This window comes from Caenorhabditis remanei, chromosome III (assembly GCF_010183535.1).
Source record: "Caenorhabditis remanei strain PX506 chromosome III, whole genome shotgun sequence".
Classification (NCBI taxonomy): Eukaryota; Metazoa; Nematoda; class Chromadorea; order Rhabditida; family Rhabditidae; genus Caenorhabditis; species Caenorhabditis remanei.
Window position 1 is genome coordinate 7,587,873 of NC_071330.1, and position 16,513 is coordinate 7,604,385.

General features: G+C 37.1%; 3 protein-coding genes across 3 annotated transcripts; 2 read left to right on the forward strand and 1 right to left on the reverse strand.

Moving 5' to 3' along the window:
* Positions 1-293: 293 nt before the first annotated feature.
* Positions 294-8,102, forward strand: GCK72_009770 (uncharacterized protein; the record flags this gene model as incomplete). Its single annotated transcript, XM_053727529.1, has 15 exons — positions 294-338; positions 383-486; positions 535-739; positions 787-1,629; positions 2,056-2,829; positions 2,875-3,291; positions 3,334-3,640; positions 3,685-4,576; positions 4,697-5,830; positions 5,884-6,178; positions 6,225-6,839; positions 6,884-7,600; positions 7,650-7,765; positions 7,813-7,939; positions 7,989-8,102. The coding sequence occupies 15 exons, from the start codon at positions 294-296 to the stop codon at positions 8,100-8,102; spliced, it is 6,705 nt and encodes a 2,234-aa protein (XP_053587106.1).
* Positions 8,103-8,323: 221 nt separating this feature from the next.
* GCK72_009771 (uncharacterized protein) lies at positions 8,324-9,905 on the forward strand (the record flags this gene model as incomplete). Its single annotated transcript, XM_003113240.2, has 6 exons — positions 8,324-8,368; positions 8,519-8,630; positions 8,677-8,878; positions 8,923-9,211; positions 9,541-9,663; positions 9,762-9,905. The coding sequence occupies 6 exons, from the start codon at positions 8,324-8,326 to the stop codon at positions 9,903-9,905; spliced, it is 915 nt and encodes a 304-aa protein (XP_003113288.2).
* Positions 9,906-10,292: 387 nt separating this feature from the next.
* On the reverse strand, positions 10,293-16,338 carry GCK72_009772 (uncharacterized protein; the record flags this gene model as incomplete). The annotated part of the gene is made up of 19 exons (XM_053727530.1): positions 10,293-10,379; positions 10,426-10,657; positions 10,713-10,875; positions 11,092-11,206; positions 11,252-11,803; positions 11,911-12,055; positions 12,101-12,304; positions 12,602-13,107; positions 13,156-13,389; positions 13,446-13,667; positions 13,712-13,831; positions 13,992-14,123; positions 14,887-15,054; positions 15,102-15,196; positions 15,243-15,494; positions 15,676-15,837; positions 15,884-15,983; positions 16,030-16,219; positions 16,268-16,338. The coding sequence occupies 19 exons, from the start codon at positions 16,336-16,338 to the stop codon at positions 10,293-10,295; spliced, it is 3,750 nt and encodes a 1,249-aa protein (XP_053587107.1).
* Between the last annotated feature and the right edge of the window lie 175 nt (positions 16,339-16,513).

The following is a 16,513-nucleotide window of genomic DNA, read 5'->3' on the forward strand; positions in this document are numbered from 1 at the left end:
CTCACCATTTACGCCGCTCTTGTCTTTTGAAACTTTTAATTTACAATGAATACTTAATTAAACACGTCTACAAAATAAAATGTTGATATGTTTTTCCTTTCCGAACAAAACTGTCGTTGAATGCTGATAACACAAAAAAATTAACAAGGATCGCTGAACTGCATTTTGTCGTGGACGATTTTGCGTACTCTGCATCAAACTGTACGACATTTTGTATCAGGCGTCACATTTCAAAAATAGGAATCTTTAAAAATACCGATTGAAGATTAATTAGTATCCAGCAATTCATAATAATGGATGGCAAATTTCCAGACGAAAACATCGTTCGAGAAATTGCGGTTTGTTCTTAAAAATAATTAAAACAAACAAAATGTTTTTTTAGGGACGCCGCATTCACGTCCTACAAAAATTTACCGATTTTGAAGAGAAGGCTTTGAAGAAACGTCGGCTGCTAGTTCAATCTGGCCAACTACAACATTTTCTCAGGTGATTTTTTCAAAATGCAAGTAGTAACTTATTTTTCAGATCTACTAGCGAGTTCAAGCAAGTCATCGAAGTGTTCATCGACACCGCTGAGGCAATTAACATTCGTCATAGTTCGGACTATTTGGCTCGCACTCAAAAAAATCTCAATAAATTACGTGGAGAAGTTGATGGACAACATCAAGCTGTTTCCTTACTGGAAAAAGAAGCTCATCGTCTTGTTAATGATGGTCACTATGCGTCGGAAGACATTCAGGTGACAACCGAGAGTTTTTTGATTATTGATAAGTTTGTGTTTTACAGAAAACATTAGCTGAACTGCAGTCTCGATGGGAATATCTCTTGGAGTTACTTGATCTGAAATGGTTGCAAGTCCAGAAAGATCTGGAGTCCATGGAGTTCAGCAATAAATGCTCTTCGATTTTGAAGTGGATGTCGGAGGCGAAAACCGTGGAGAATCCCGAAAAAGATATCTTTGACGAGATTCGTAAATATTCTGTAGTGTGGAATGATATCTTGGTAATGTATCAACAAATTGTGGATCCATCGCCTGTAGACACTGAAAACTTTGAATTGGTTCGGGACACTTGGATAGATTTCCAGCAATACGTCGATTCAATTCATAAAGAGTTAGACAGTCATCAGCGTGTTCAAAAGTTTATCGACAATGCAGACTATTTGAAGTTGTGGATGGCAAACAAAGAAGAAGAAATCCATGGGAAGTATTCTCAGCTTAGCGTTGAAGAGGCAATGAAGTATCGTAAAACTATCGAGCTTGAAATTAAAAGCACGGAACAGCGTATTAAAAATCTCGAAGAAGAAGCTGTTGATCCTAATAGTCGAGAACAGTTTCAAAACAATCCTGATATCCAAAAACACCTGGAGGAGGTAGTAACAAATTTCAAGTCGTTTCAAAGCTATATTGAAAAGTGGAGATTTGATTTGGAAACTGCTGCCGAACTTGACACACTTCAAAAAGACGCAGATGATATTCGATACTGGTGCTCCGAGAAAGTTGAAGACTTGAAAGTAATGGAACGATCTGAATCAGCCGACTGCGATGAAATAGCTATGTGGATTGAGACAAACAACTTTGATTTCAACTCATGGGATAATGTTGTTGATCAGTTCACAACCAGTGCTCAGGTCAGTATAAACATATCAAATGGTTATTGTCAATCGGGCCGAAACGGGCCGATTTGACAGTCCCGGCGTGTAACTCGCTTCAAACTGAATTTTATGATCTGAAAATATAACAAAATGAAGATCTCAGTGAAGTCTATGGCTGTGACCTACTACGGGCAGGATGGCTAATCGTTAATGTAACGCGGGCCACGCTAGAATGGTTTATTGACCATTTTCGCGTTTTTGGCTCTTTACCCCTGCTTGCGGAACATTAGAGACTACTCATCCGGCCCGTAGTAGGTCACAGCCATAGAATTCACTGTAATCTACATTATGGTATATTTTCAGCTCATTTCGAAGCAAGTTACGCGCTGTCCCGTGTCGATCTGTTCCGGCCGGTTGACAAGTATGATCAAAAGTATTTCCAAATAAATAAATGAATTTCAGGAAATCTGGGCGAAAGCGAAGGACGAAACTTTCAGAAACGATGTTGAGAAGATAAAGGCTATATACAGTCTTGCGAAAAAGACATCGGAAACCTGCAACGAGATTCTGGAGATGCGCATTGAAACCATAAATATGGAGAAATTAATCTATCAAACTCATCAAAAGGCTGCTTATTTGGTGTCTGTTCTTCAAAAAAATGATGAAGTTCTAGTGGGAATAAAAATAGAGGATGCTGAAACCGAGCTACGTATGATGGATGGAGTCGCTGTTCGATGTTCTTCCGTGGTTGAACAAATTGAGCACATTGAGCTGAAAATGCGGCATTGCGATGATCAATACTCTCAACTAAGTGATAATGCTTCAATCCAATTCAATCAACTAGCCGAAATGAAAAATATTTTGAAGAACTCTCCCGGTAATAGGAAATCTCAACTGCAGCGTTATCTCGATGTATCCTATTTTGCTGATAGATGTCGTGACGTTAGAAAACATGCGGAAACAATGCTGAATAACTTGAAAGACGGAAAGATTAAGCGAGAAAGTGTCCAACCAATCAAAGAACAGATCGAAGCACTGTACAGTGAAATGGTTGGGCTTGATTTAGAGGATGGAGACCGAACAATCTCAGAAGATGATTTGAATCGTGCAAAGAAAACGCTGCAGCTGATTGAAAATGAATATGAGAGCATTTCCGAACGACAAGAATCAAAAAAAGCTGCTGAAAGAACGGAGAAATTTGTCCAAAGAGTACATCAATGGATAGAAGACAGTTTGGTAATATTGAAATTCTATGTTTCGAACCCATTCTCAAAATTACAGAAAGATGCGGATGAAACAGACTTCTCGCTTCAACATCAAAATCTTCATCGTACTCTTTCTAACTACAATAATATTCTATCCTCAACTGCAGTCTACAAAGCTTCGATCGAAAAAAGGCGTGGAGAACTGAGTGATTCCGCTAGTGATAATATTCAGAAAAATCTTCTCGATAAACTTCAAAACTCTCTTGAAATGTATGAAGATCAAATTCATCAAAAATCAACCGATACAGAAAACGCATTGAAAGCCGTGGAAAGAATGTCAGAGCTCAACTCTCAAAATGATTGGATCAAGTCGAAAATTAAGATTCTCAGTAATGAGCAAATATGCGATTCTTCTCTTATCGCACAGAAAATGAATCGTCGTTATGAGAAAGATTCTGAGGAAATTGAAAACCGTCGGAAACACATAAATGAGGTAATGCATTATTATGAAACTTTTCATGGAAAATATTCTCAGGTTGTGTTGAACAATATCACTGGCGAAAATCATCCAATCCTTGAAGAAATAGAAAACAATTGGAACCGAATGAAAACGATGTTCGATGAGAAAGGCGGTGTTCTCGAGAGGATGATCAAACTCTACGAATACGACGAAGAATCAACAACTACTTCCGAGTGGCTGCGTGATAAAATGATGTATGCCGATGCCATTGTCCCAAAGGAAGATGAATCTCTTAATAGAATCATGGTGAAAAAGTTGGAGGCATTAGCTGATGATGTGGAGAGCTACAAAACAAAAATAGTCGAAACTCATGCTCTACTCGGTTTGTTTTCATTTCATGTACCATAAAATTACCATTTGTTACAGAAGATGCATTGGTCACTCCAAAAACAAAAGATTCTGTTTCTCAACAAGTTATTAAACTGAAGTCTGCCCTTACTCGTAAGCAAGGAGAAATCGAGTCAGATTATGTTGCTCTGAAAAGAATGGTTGAAAAGAAACTCGCCGAATTTCATTCATTACTTCAAGATGCAGATGTTGCTCGCGAGATTGCCGATATGGAACGGTGGATTGAAGAAGAAGAGAATCAACTCAATAGACACCTGGCCGCAGACTCAGAAGAACTTCCTAATCAACTAGATAACGCAATATTGAGCATTCAAAGAAGACGTTCGAACTTGACAAACATAAAATGCGCAGCAGTTGGCGGCGGACAATTCCAAACCCAAAAGCTTGATGACGCATTTGATATGCTAGACGTTTTTGCTTTCGAAGTAGATAGAATCCGTCAAAAAGCCAACCGTTCTTCGCTTCTCAAAAAACTAAAGGTCGAGGCAGAGAGTGTTATCGATGCCATTCAAACGACGCGTGAAAGAATCGATACGTTCCCCACTGCTAGCAGAAAACGCGGCGTTATTGGAGAACTGCAGAATCTCGATGGCGATCTGGAGACTTTGCGAAGAAGAGTCATCGCATCTCTTGATAAAGCTAAAGAAGTAAGAGCAGCGAATGCAGATTTGGCTCCCCAAGTATATGATCTCGAAGAGCGTCTCGAAAAGGAGTGGACAGATGTTAGTAAAGCTGCAGAAAACAGGAAAAAGCGAATTGAAAGAGGCAAACTTCTTGCTGAGTTGGAAAATGAATTGCTTGACATGGAACATTGGATCGATACTTTCAATGAAGAAGTTATTATTGTGACCGGTGGAATTCATGATGGCCTAGGAGTACAAGTTGGGTTGGAATCGATCGATACATGGAGGTGAGAAATGTTTCTTCTTTAAAAATACATATATTTTTAAATCAATAAACTAGAGAAGATAACTGGTGTATCTATTTATTTTTTGAATTTTAACCAAGTAGTTTATTTTTATTATTTCAGAGAGGAGCTATCGCATCGTGTTGATCAGCTTGGAAACGTCAAAAATGCTCTTGCTTCGGTTCTCAACACACTCACCAACCAAGAAGAAAGAAATAAGTGGTTAGAACGAGTTTCTGATATCGAAAGTGACTTAGTTAAAGCTAGAAAAACGATCGATGCGAAACAAGATGAGCTCAGTGACTTTTCTAATGTACTTGGCGCTGAACGAGATTGTGAACGTCTTTACAATTGGGCGGTCAGTAAAAGAGAACAGTTAGAGATCGAATCAGCTATTAGTGATGCAAAAACAGTTATTCGAAAAATGAATGAAGTGGAGAAGATGATGATTAACCGCCAAGGGGAAATCGACGAGATAAGAGATTTCCTGGACAAACTGAGAGATAGCAAAAAACCGAGCAGTTTCAAAAGTACTGAATTGGAACAAAAGTTCGAGAAGCTGGATGAAGAGTGGAGATATCTAGAAGAAGAGTTGAGAAGAAAAGAAAGTGATTTGAACGAATCAATGTCCCAGCTGCTGCTTGATGAGCAATTCGAGAAAATTCAGAAATGGATTGATGAACGCAGTGAATTGTTGGAAACCATGTGTTCCGCAGAGAAAAAACCATCTGATACTGAAAACCGTCAAAAACAGTATGAAAAAATGGCAGCGGAGATCAGTGAGTACCTTCCAGTGTGTGAAGATTTCCTCAACAATGATCATGTGGACGATGAAAAAGTTCATATAATTCGAGAACTTTGGAGTAGCCTTATCGAAACAACCACTATCCATCAAAAGTCGCTTGCTCAAGAAGTTCAGAAAAACCGTCTTCTTGATCTTCTCGAAGACATCGGTCTGTGGTTGGTAGATTCTGAAGCAGAAGTCCATTCGGCTGTGAATTTCACCAGTCTGTACAACACTGTGGATGCGGAGAAGGCTTCGCGACGTTTGAAGTCACTTAATGAACAAGCCGGAGAGAAAGACGATCTTTTGAGACGCGTTCGTCAAGATGATAACACTAAAGAGACTATTGAGAAACTCCGTAAAGGAATCTCCGAACTTCAACTTTTGATCAAAGCGAACTACGAAGATCTGGATGTGTTCAAAAGTATGCAAGAAGTTATCAAGGCTATTGATGATGAGATATGCTGGTATAAGTGAGTTGTCTCTTTTTAAAAAGCCAATTTTATGATATTTTGTTCGATTTCAGAGAAATCAGTGTTATAGTGTCCAGTACAAATGTTGGTCAAGATAAAGCTTCTCTAGATGTGATTCGACGTAAACATCAACGCCTTCTCGTTGAAGCTGAGCGCAGAAAGCAAAAGGTTGCGAAGATTGTGGATCGAACAACCGAGTTGATGTCAGGCCGTCGTCGTCCTTCTCTTGATTCAAAAATTGATGAGATCGATGATAAACTGGCTCAGCTAACGGAATTGTTGGAAAGCAATAGTCAGATTGCCGAAATTCGATCCAACCGATTGGAAAAATGGGGTGAATACTTCAATGTGAGTTTCGAGTTTTACAGTTATTCGTTCGAAACCTTTTTTATAGATAATGGAAGAGATTCGTGAGAAAGAGCATGCTCTGGATCAACTGGTTACTATGAAGAAGGGCTCTCCAGAAGCAGTTCTCGCTGATGTGGAACGTAAATGTGGCATGCTGCACACTATCGGAGAACAAATGGACAATTTGAAAAATGAGGCAGAAAAGTTTTCAAACGATGAAATAGTTCGTACGAAAGCTGCTGAAAATGCAGCCGAAAAACTCCGGGTCAAATGGTTGAATGTAACAGAGCAGATGGAAGAAAACCATCGAAAACTGAAAGAAGCCACTGAATCATCGAAATTCGTTTGGAAATGTGACACTGCCATTCGTTGTATTCGAGATCAAGAAGAAAAAATTTCAAACCTCGTTCAACAAAAGAAACCGACTAGTAATTTTGAGGTTTCCATTTACCATTCAACTGTCAGTTTCATTGAGAGTTATTCAAAAGAAACTATCGAAAAGCTGGTTTTGGTTTCTCGTGAGCTACAAGATTCGTCGGACTCAGGAAAGAAACTATCACTTGTATATGATAGATTGAATTCATTGAAGAAACAATTGGCGTTGCTCTCTGAGAAAATTGAAAATGATAAACAACGAAAGAAGAGAGTTCAAAGTATTCAAGTACGTTTTTTTTGTCTAGATTATTTCAAATGTTCTATTTGCAGGATGACTATTCAAAGCGAGCATGTGAACTTGGCAATTGGTTGGAACAAGCCGAAGAAGATGTTGCTGACGTTGTTTGGTTCCAAACGAAAGAGTCTTCGGAAGATTGTCGACACACTCTTCTGGAAATTCTTGAGCTTCTGACAAATGAAAAAGTTGAGCTTCTTGGGGACCTCGAATTGCTCGAAGTAGAATTAGCTGAGTTGAATGAAGACGTGAACACGTTTACTTGGCATTCATACAAATCACTCGCGACTCGTATGGAAAGACTCGATCAAACCATCTCAGAACGAATCAGAATTGTGGACAATGAGATACGCCGTCATCTGGAGAACGAAAAGATCTGTGAAGAGGCTGCACGTTCTTTGAAAACGTGTCAGAATGTTATACTAGATGTGAGAAAGGAATTAGACCATCTCCATAGTCTGAAGCTGGATGATCAACGAGATAAGTTATCTGAGCTGATCGAACAAATCAAGGGTAGTGGAATGATCCGTGAGCTGGAACAGTGGAGAAGCATTATGGGGTCTCGCTACATTTTCACCAACAGGTTTTCTTCTGCAACACCACACGGGGTTTTGGTAGACACCTGTCACTGCCTCGAACTCATGAGTTCAATGCTGCGATCAGTTGAACAATCAATTTCGGAAAGAAATAGCAGTGGTGTGACTGAAAAACAAATTCGTGAATTTGAACTTGCTTTTCAGTATTTTGACAGGGTATGTTTCTGTTAATTATCATGCAGTGTTGCAGTGAGAAGTTTTACAGGAAAAGAAGGGCTGGCTTGATTACGAACACCTTGAATTGTGTCTGAAGTCGCAGGGTTACGATTTCACGATCGAAACGACAACTTCGGAAACTCTCATGTTTTTGGATCCGACAAAGTATGAAACCAAATCTCGAGTTTTATCAAATTCTTGTTTTATTGCAGCAGTGGACGAATTTTGAAAGCAGATTACATGCGTTGGATGGTGAAAAACGAGACTACCAATATTCTCGACGATCATTCGGCCATTGAAGATGCTCTAAAGAGTCTAGATGCTAGAAAGATTTCAGATGTAGTTTACATATTCAATGTTTCTATTGAATGAATCATTGGTTTTACAGAGCATGTCTCGCAAGGAAGCCGAGTTTTTCATGCGCAAGATTGCCAAGCACTCGGAGACATTCACGGAGCACATTCACCTGGAGTACAAAGATTTTGTTGACTCGTTTTATTGAATGAATATAGTATTTAAGATGAATTTGTTGTTGATTATTATTAGGCTACCAGCCTATGTAGTATTTTTTATTATAATAAAGTGTTGTGTTTCAATTCTGTTCTCGATCAGCTTTGACGTGTTAAAAACTTCGCGTGACCAGCCTATCTTAAAATATGTTTTTATGTCCTCGTCGGCCACATTGATTGATGATTTGTTTTCATAATTTCAATATTTCAGAAAATGCTCACGATCAAAAAACGGAAAATTTCAGGATCACCGAAAGGAGTAAGTTGTTGGAATTCTCGGAAACCCGCGGAAGTTGGAAGTAGTTTAAGTAATATTACTAGTAATTTCATAAGAAAGCCAACTGAAATAGAAATTCCTCCAATAAATTGATTACGTCGAGATTTAACAGTTAACTCACGAATTTTTCAGATACTACGAAGAGAACCGAAAACTGCAGACACCCCCAGAAAAGTAGGATTCGTGGATGATATTGGCAAACCACTTGTTGAGTATAGAGATCTTCCTCCGAAAGAAAGTAACAGTAAGTACCTTTTATTATGTTATTGATTTATCGTTGATTAATTCAGAGAAAGAAACTTGTGAGAACTATCATCACATGAAGACATCGGGACGACTGATATCAGCTGATCCCTACTCGATCAATCAGACAAAATGGAACCTCTACCCCGTGAAAAATGTAAAGCCTCCAAGAAATACGTCCTCAGAGCTAAAGATGATTGAGGAACGACGGCTTGAGGATAGTAATATTTCTAGAGCTCCACTGTTCGGGTAATCGCCGTACTACTCATAACAATTTACATAATTATTTTCAGAACCTTCGATGCCTTCGAGTCTCCTGATTTGATTATCGATGCCACTGCTCGTGCTCTTCAACCTGTTCCGATTATTCCTTCTAAAAATGATATCATTGATATTCCACCATTACCTTCCCCCGCACACACCTATAATCAAGTCTTTGAGAGTACTAATGATCAGCAAGGCACTGTTGATTCTCCTCCGAAAACGACGAGTTCCGTTTTCGATCTTATGTCTCAATTGAAACAACGTGGATTAATTCCTCAAGAACAGCCGGCGTCCACATCGGATAATTTGAATCCGATGGTACTGAACAATTTTTACAATTTTATAATAAATCGTGCTTTATTTATTATATCAGAAGCTATGAAATCGGGTCGAAAGAATACATGAATAATCATAAGATCACAACGTATCCAGATTTTTGATCATGAATTGAGTTTAGTTAAACGGATTCCCGTACAAGAATTTAAGTTAGCTCAATTAGTGCTCGAGCTTTTTGAATATCATGCGATGTAGCAATGTTGACTGCAGTCATGACTGGCAGGAAAATGTGATTGACGTGAACCAATGAAAAAAGACCCGAAATTACATGCTTCAAATGGAAAACTATAGCTAAAATTCTTTACTTTCAGCCAACACATAACACTGAATCGAATAGTGGACGGAAGATAAGAAAGCCCTGTCTGTATTACATGGTCAAGCCGAATGGATGTAACCGTGGAGATTCGTGTCGGTTCGAACATGATGATGTACAGGTTAGTATCCTGTCCAGAACTTTATTGTAGCCCGACGGTTCTCTCGATAAAAGTTCTAATATTTTCAAACTAATTGTCCCCAATATATGATGTTTCAGAGAGGATTTCAACAACAAAAACATCTTCACAATCGAAACGGTCGTAATGACAGCTGGAGACCGCGTCATCAACGTGATCATTTGAGAAGTTCGGGAGACGGAAGACGCATTCATCGGTCGAGAAGCCCCCAGTCCGTTGCCTGAAACTCATTGTTTTTTTCCATTTTCTCTCGTCACATTTCGTTTTTTCTTCACATCTTCTTATTATCAATGTAATCAAATTTCTGTATGCTATGCGACTTCTGTTGGAATTCAGAAATTCACCAAATTAAAGGATGTCTAACTGAATTGTTTCAAATGGTTTTTTTTGTATCATCCTAGTCGTTTTTAAAAGACCATCAAAAGTGATATAATAAAAACAAAGAGCCTTTAAAGCTTTATTAACTTATTATTGTTATCAGAAGATACACCCGTTACAAACAAAAATTGTGCAAAAATTGAGATACACTGGAATAAAAAAACAAATAAAACGGAAAAGAATCGAAAAGTTTCTATAAAATTCTGGGAATCACTTGTGGGGGGAAAGGTCACTTAGAACATGTAAAATTGGAGGAAACCGACTAGAATTGGGGCAATTAAAACAAGAGATTGACTTATTGAGCATGGACGACGTTCATTCTGAAATAGTTAATAGGATGGATTGAATTTTTCTCACTTTCGTTACCTCAGAGTCATCATCATCGATCGAATAACAAACATCATTTGCTTTTGATTTTCGTTTTTCAAGATTTTCACAAGATTCTTCATTTTTGACTTCTTCGAATCCGAATGGAACTTGTGCACTTGGAATATCCATCGAACATTCAGATTCATCATAACAATTTTCACTGGCTTTATCTTGTGTTATCCACACCATAACGAGATTTGTTCCATCGACAAATGATGCTTCCATTTTCCTGAAATGTTGAGATTTTTGAAATGAACTTTTTGAAATTCGTGTCGATTACTTACACAGAACATTTTGCATTCATTTTACATGGTCTCTCTGAACGATTTCCATTGACAAGATGCGTACTTGATGGTCTATTCTTTCCATCTTTGTTCGAAAAGTAGAATGATGACTGCTTCGGACATGGATATACATCTGTTCCCTCGTGGAATGAAGCCGTGTATGCTGGAAGTGTTTGAGCTTTTGTAATTTTGGTCATGTGCAAAAGTCTCTATTCTCTTGTCTCGTCATCCAGTAAAACATATGGGTTACGGTAGGTACGGTAACTGGACAATAATCGAAACGGACTGAATATTGTTCTCAGGTTTTGTTATTTCAACTAACCTACCCACGAAGAAAACTTGTCTATTCACGAATTATTACTGAATTTTAAAAATTTACCTTCTGTGAATTGAATATTTGGAAGCCAAATAAGATATCCTCCAGATACTTGGCTTGCCAATCGAACCACGAAATTGAATGTTTGCATTAAAAATTGGAATAATGGATAGAATGGCTGAATTATGTAAATCATAAAATTAAAATATCATTCCAATCTTACTCTAAATCGACTTGCCGATGTTGTCACTTGTTTTGCTGCTTTACAAACTGCTTGATTATCAGTGTAAGTGAATTTCGTATAGAACTTATTCTCAACTAAAAGAGCCATCGCTCTCTGAGCTATTCGATTAAGCCCTCCAAAATATTGACTGATGTGTTTTCCTTTTCCAATCAAATAATCTTCATAAGAAATATCATTTTGATTGCTGAAGAAGACGTATGCATGTTCATCCAAAAGAACACACCATTTCCTATCATCAGATGCAGGACATCCATGTTCAGCCATCGTATCAACAATGTGATCGTAAGCGAACTCATATCCAGATACTCCCAAAACTGCCTTATCCAAATAAATCGCTTTGAATGCTTGTCCCAACATTGTCAAATTCTCATTCAGTCCATAACCAGTTAATTGAGTTTCTGATTTGTACCAAATTTTTGAATTATTTGAAACATCGAACATTATTGTGTCCTTCATTCGAACTGCACGCCGATAATAACGATCATCCGTCGATTTTCGATTGAGATCCGTTATGAAGTGATTATAAGACTCCTGGAAAAGAATAAATGCATCCTATTTTACTTTTGTTCTGACGAGAATGGTGTGATTCAATTTTCGAGTTTCAAGCAGATAGTCTAGGATCATGAAAGGTGACTAACCTGTGCGTGTTCAAACGACAATAAATGCCCGATATGTTCAAATATACTCCAGTATGGATCAATGTAGTCATAGTCCTGGAGTGTTAAGTTATAATATCGAATCATTCCAGATGGAGTTGCAAAGAATGCAAGATGAATCAGATTACTGAAATAAACAATTTGAATTTCATTCAATTCTAGATGAACTCACTTCTTCATATACGTGTATTGAGTATCCCAACTATCAATCAAATTACTCGTTGCTTCCATATCTAGTAGTAGCTTCTCTACCAAATTTCTTCGATATTCACATAAAAGTGGAGCTTTTCCAGAATCAGACATTTGTTGAGCATATATTTCAAATGCTTCTTCTTTGGACAAATGGGTATCCGTGTCGTTCAGGAAACAGTATCTCCTGTAATAGTTGTAATTATGGAGAGATTTTCTCTAGTCAATATGTTCAAAACGAAAATTATATGTTCTCACTGATGACATTAATTGCAATTTTCTTGTTTTTTTCTAGGAAAGTAATCCTTTTCGAATTTTGTTCATTATTATTGTTTTCGTAGTATTTTCGGGACTACGCTCCACTGGAACCCTCTGGAAATCCCTTTTTCTCTGCATTTTTTGAATTCCAACAAGGTTTTTCTCAGGTTTGAGAGATCATAGTTCAGTAACTAGATTTCAAGTTATTCACATTTAAAAAACGAACCAATGAGGATGTAATCTCCATCGTTTATCTCCCATCCAATCCATCTTCACTCTTCCAAAATCATATTTCTTCTGTTTCTTAATTATCCTATAATCATCTCCTTTTGCAACTGCCAATCCAAGAACGAAATTTGCATGATTGATACATTCAGCATAATATGTATTTGTTTGTGGATACACTCGATCCAACAATTCCGTTGCATACAGTACATCCAGTTGTTGAACATCACTATTATCACAATCAATTATCATTTTTCTAACTGCTTTCCTCAAATCATCAACACATTCTGCATAGTTTGCACCCGATTCACACACTAAATCCGATACTGCTTGAGACTTTTGACTCGATCGAACATTCTGATTTTGTCCAACTTCCAGCTCCAATAAATCCATATTATTGTAGTTTTGTTTGTGATATTTCGTGACTGGATCAATCGGTCGAAGCTGTGGATGTGTCATTACAAAACCATTTTGGTCAAGCATAAAGAAATAACTTTTCGCTCCAATCTGAAAATATTCTGATGTTTTAACGTTGAAACATTGGAGACAACTTACATTTGCTGGATGTGATTTTTGTGCAATTTCAGTCAATGGAATGTTGACAGCAGCCACTCCCATGAATGTTTCATTTACAATAACTGGATAAGAGACAGTTGTAACAAACATTCGACTTCTTGCTTCTGACTTCTGAAGCCGAATTTTTCGTCGAGAAGCCATTTTATTCATGACAGCGAAAGATTGATTTGTGATTGGAACGGGCTCGGCAAACACTTCAGGACGTGGAAGATACTGAAATTAACAGACATTTGTTTCCCAATTACAAAAGAAATTCCATTTCAACTAACCAATCGTTCTCGGTACACTCCTGTCCACCATGATAATTGGCCAGATTCCTTATAATGTCTTCCAACAACTCGTGACATTCTTCTGATGTAATGATGAATTTTCTCATCAACATCTGCCATATTAGCCACGTGGACCATGTATCCTCTGTTATTACACGCCATTTCTCTAACTTCATTGAAGTCAATCGCCTCGTCACCGACTAAAAATGTGAAGACTCGAACCTGAAATTTTCTACTTTTTATGATTTTGATTGATTCAGAATAACCTTTTTATCAGCGTTATACATATCAAAAATCTTCTTGTATGCATTCGGAGCTCCATCGGTAATCAACATGATTACATTCTCACATGCTCCTCTGTTATTATCACCTCCTCCGTTATTGATCTACAAGATAACTCATTCTTTTCAGGACTTTATAATAGAATCTGATAGGATATAATCATGCTGAAAATATCAGAAAAAGACAAGGACAACTTTACAGAGACATGACGAATAGAAAGAAGTAGAAGCGGGGGCGCAACAAAAATAATCATGCAAAGCTTACAGAATCAATATATTGTTTTGTGGCAGCAAGAACGTGCTCAGGAAGTTCCAAATGAAATTGAAAATCGTTTGTTGCATTTGCAGACATCATTGACATCTCCTCTTTTGTATACAGAGCATATGATCCTTTTAACTGAACAAAGCGGTGTCAAAAAGCCGTGCAAAAAGCAAATTAAAGGACATTGAACATTTGACTGATTTTTAGATTTTTAGAACAAATAGCGATTTGGCAACTCACCCAGTTTTGTAGGACTTTAGAGACGGACAATTTTGTTAATTATTTGTGAGCAACACAGGAGTTTTACATAAAGCAAATAAGCATATGATCTCTAAGTTTAAACGACTTTTCATAACTATCCCGATTCAGAACCACACATGTATTTGTCAATTTATTTTTATAGTTTTTAATGAAATATTTCCGTATAGGAGTCGTTAATTCCTAATGTATTTAGTTTTGAAAAAAATATAGTCTCTAATGTTTTTTTAAATCAAAAGTTATTATTATTATGAAACGTCCAAATTTAACTTATTCCTAATGAGAATTATCCTTCCCGAATATGATATTTTTATTTGCGAAATTCGACACTTTCTTCTTCTTCTTCATTCGGAATGACATTTCCTATTTGTTCTTGTTATTCAAAAAACAAAAAATATATATTCCTGAACCACCCAATTCTTCTTCCATGTCTCCCGTTTCCCTTTCCCAACAAATAAAACAAAATGTCAAGGGCTGGTAATAAGACAATTAAAGCATCAAATTAGTAAGCACAGCCTGTCTTTTCTTCGAGACAGAAGCAGCACACGAAGCACATTAAAAGCCAATTTGAGGGTCTTTTCTCTCTCAAAATGTTTCCTGTTTTCGTTTTCTAATGTCATCTGAATTGGAAAGGACTCACGTCAAGAAGAACACTGAAGGCTAACGGAAGAGCAATCTCGTAATCGGCTTTTCCTTCACTCTGATACCCGTCCATTTTCCGACGGAGCGCTTTTTTATTACGCATTGTTGCTTGAAGCAATCCATTTGTACCATTACAACCATCAAGGAGAAACTGGGTTTTAGAAAACTGAAAGCGGGAAACTTTCAGAATTTTCAGGTATCAAGAGAACTCACTGTCATGATATTAAAGTAGTCGTTATGAGACAATGTTTCAAGAATCGCTTCAGTTGTCTGCTTTGCAACTTCATATCTTTGGCCAAGCATTGATCCTGAAAATCAATTCAGAGTAGTTTTTCTTTTTTCAATAATTCTTACCCGACATATCCAACATAATCAGAACATTCTTCGAGTTGGTCGCAGAGTTGATATACCATTCTGTATTTCTACAATCGAAAAGATCCAGATGTTCGTCTTGATTGTCCCAAAACCAGGAAGCAGCTGGGTAATATCTCATGTATCCAGCTTCAGAGCAGAACAATTGGAATGCAAGATCTTTCGTTTCTTCTCGATTTGTTCTGTACACGGCATCGATGTCAGACCAGTCGATTTTACGAAGAAGATCCTCATCTGAAATAAATCGAAACTAGTCCTTTGAAAGTACAAAAGATGGAAGTTTTTTTTTGGGTTTCATGGAAGTATAATTAGATTTAGAAGTTTCAAAAATGCTGGTTTCGTATTCTTTCAAATTTCAAAAAAAAGTTTTTGAGAATGCCTTAACAGAATAAAAAAAAACAAGAAAAAAACTTACTTCTATCATAAAGTGGAGTTGGAATATGGACAGCAGAAGAGACAGAGGACGTTGGAAGTGTATAGAAGTTGGCATTTTGGGTCAAATTGAAACTTTTCGTCTCGTTAACTTTCAGCTTTCTTCCCAGATGATTTGATTCGTATATCGTTGTTCCATCGTTTCCTGAAACATCATTCGTTTAATGATTCCCAATTCAAGAATACAAAACCTTGTTTAGCCGACATGAATCTAATGAATGATTTGGATTGTGGATCATTCACATGTGTATCATTTTTCACGAATCTCGCCTCCAAAGAGATTTTTGCTTTCTGAAGTATACAACACTTAACTTTTTCATAAATAAATACAACTCACATATGCAAATTGTGACCGAACTTTCAGATAATCTTCTATTCGATGCTTACTCCTTTTCAGTTCTGCTCTTGGATCAAATTGCTCTTCTTCCACTAATTTTTCATAGTTTTGTTTTAATATCGTTTCATGTGATATTTTTGAAAACGTCTCTTTCACATGCTCACTTAACACTTGTGCACATTCTTTTATGCTGAAATTTAAACTAGTTTTTACTTGATTCATTTCCTAGAATACTTACCTTTCCTTATTAAAACTTTTAGTGTTGGTGATATAAATAGTGAGTACGACGAGTAGATGAACCGCTCGCATTCTCTTCCTATTCTTCTTTTTATGCCTTTTTTAAACATTCATATCGTTTTGGTCCAAGGATTCTCCTCTATTCTAATAATATTATATTGTTCCAGTTGTAAATGAGAGATCTGAAGTTATAGAATTAATTGTGGAAAAAAAAACGAACAAAGTGATAAATGGGTGACACACTTTG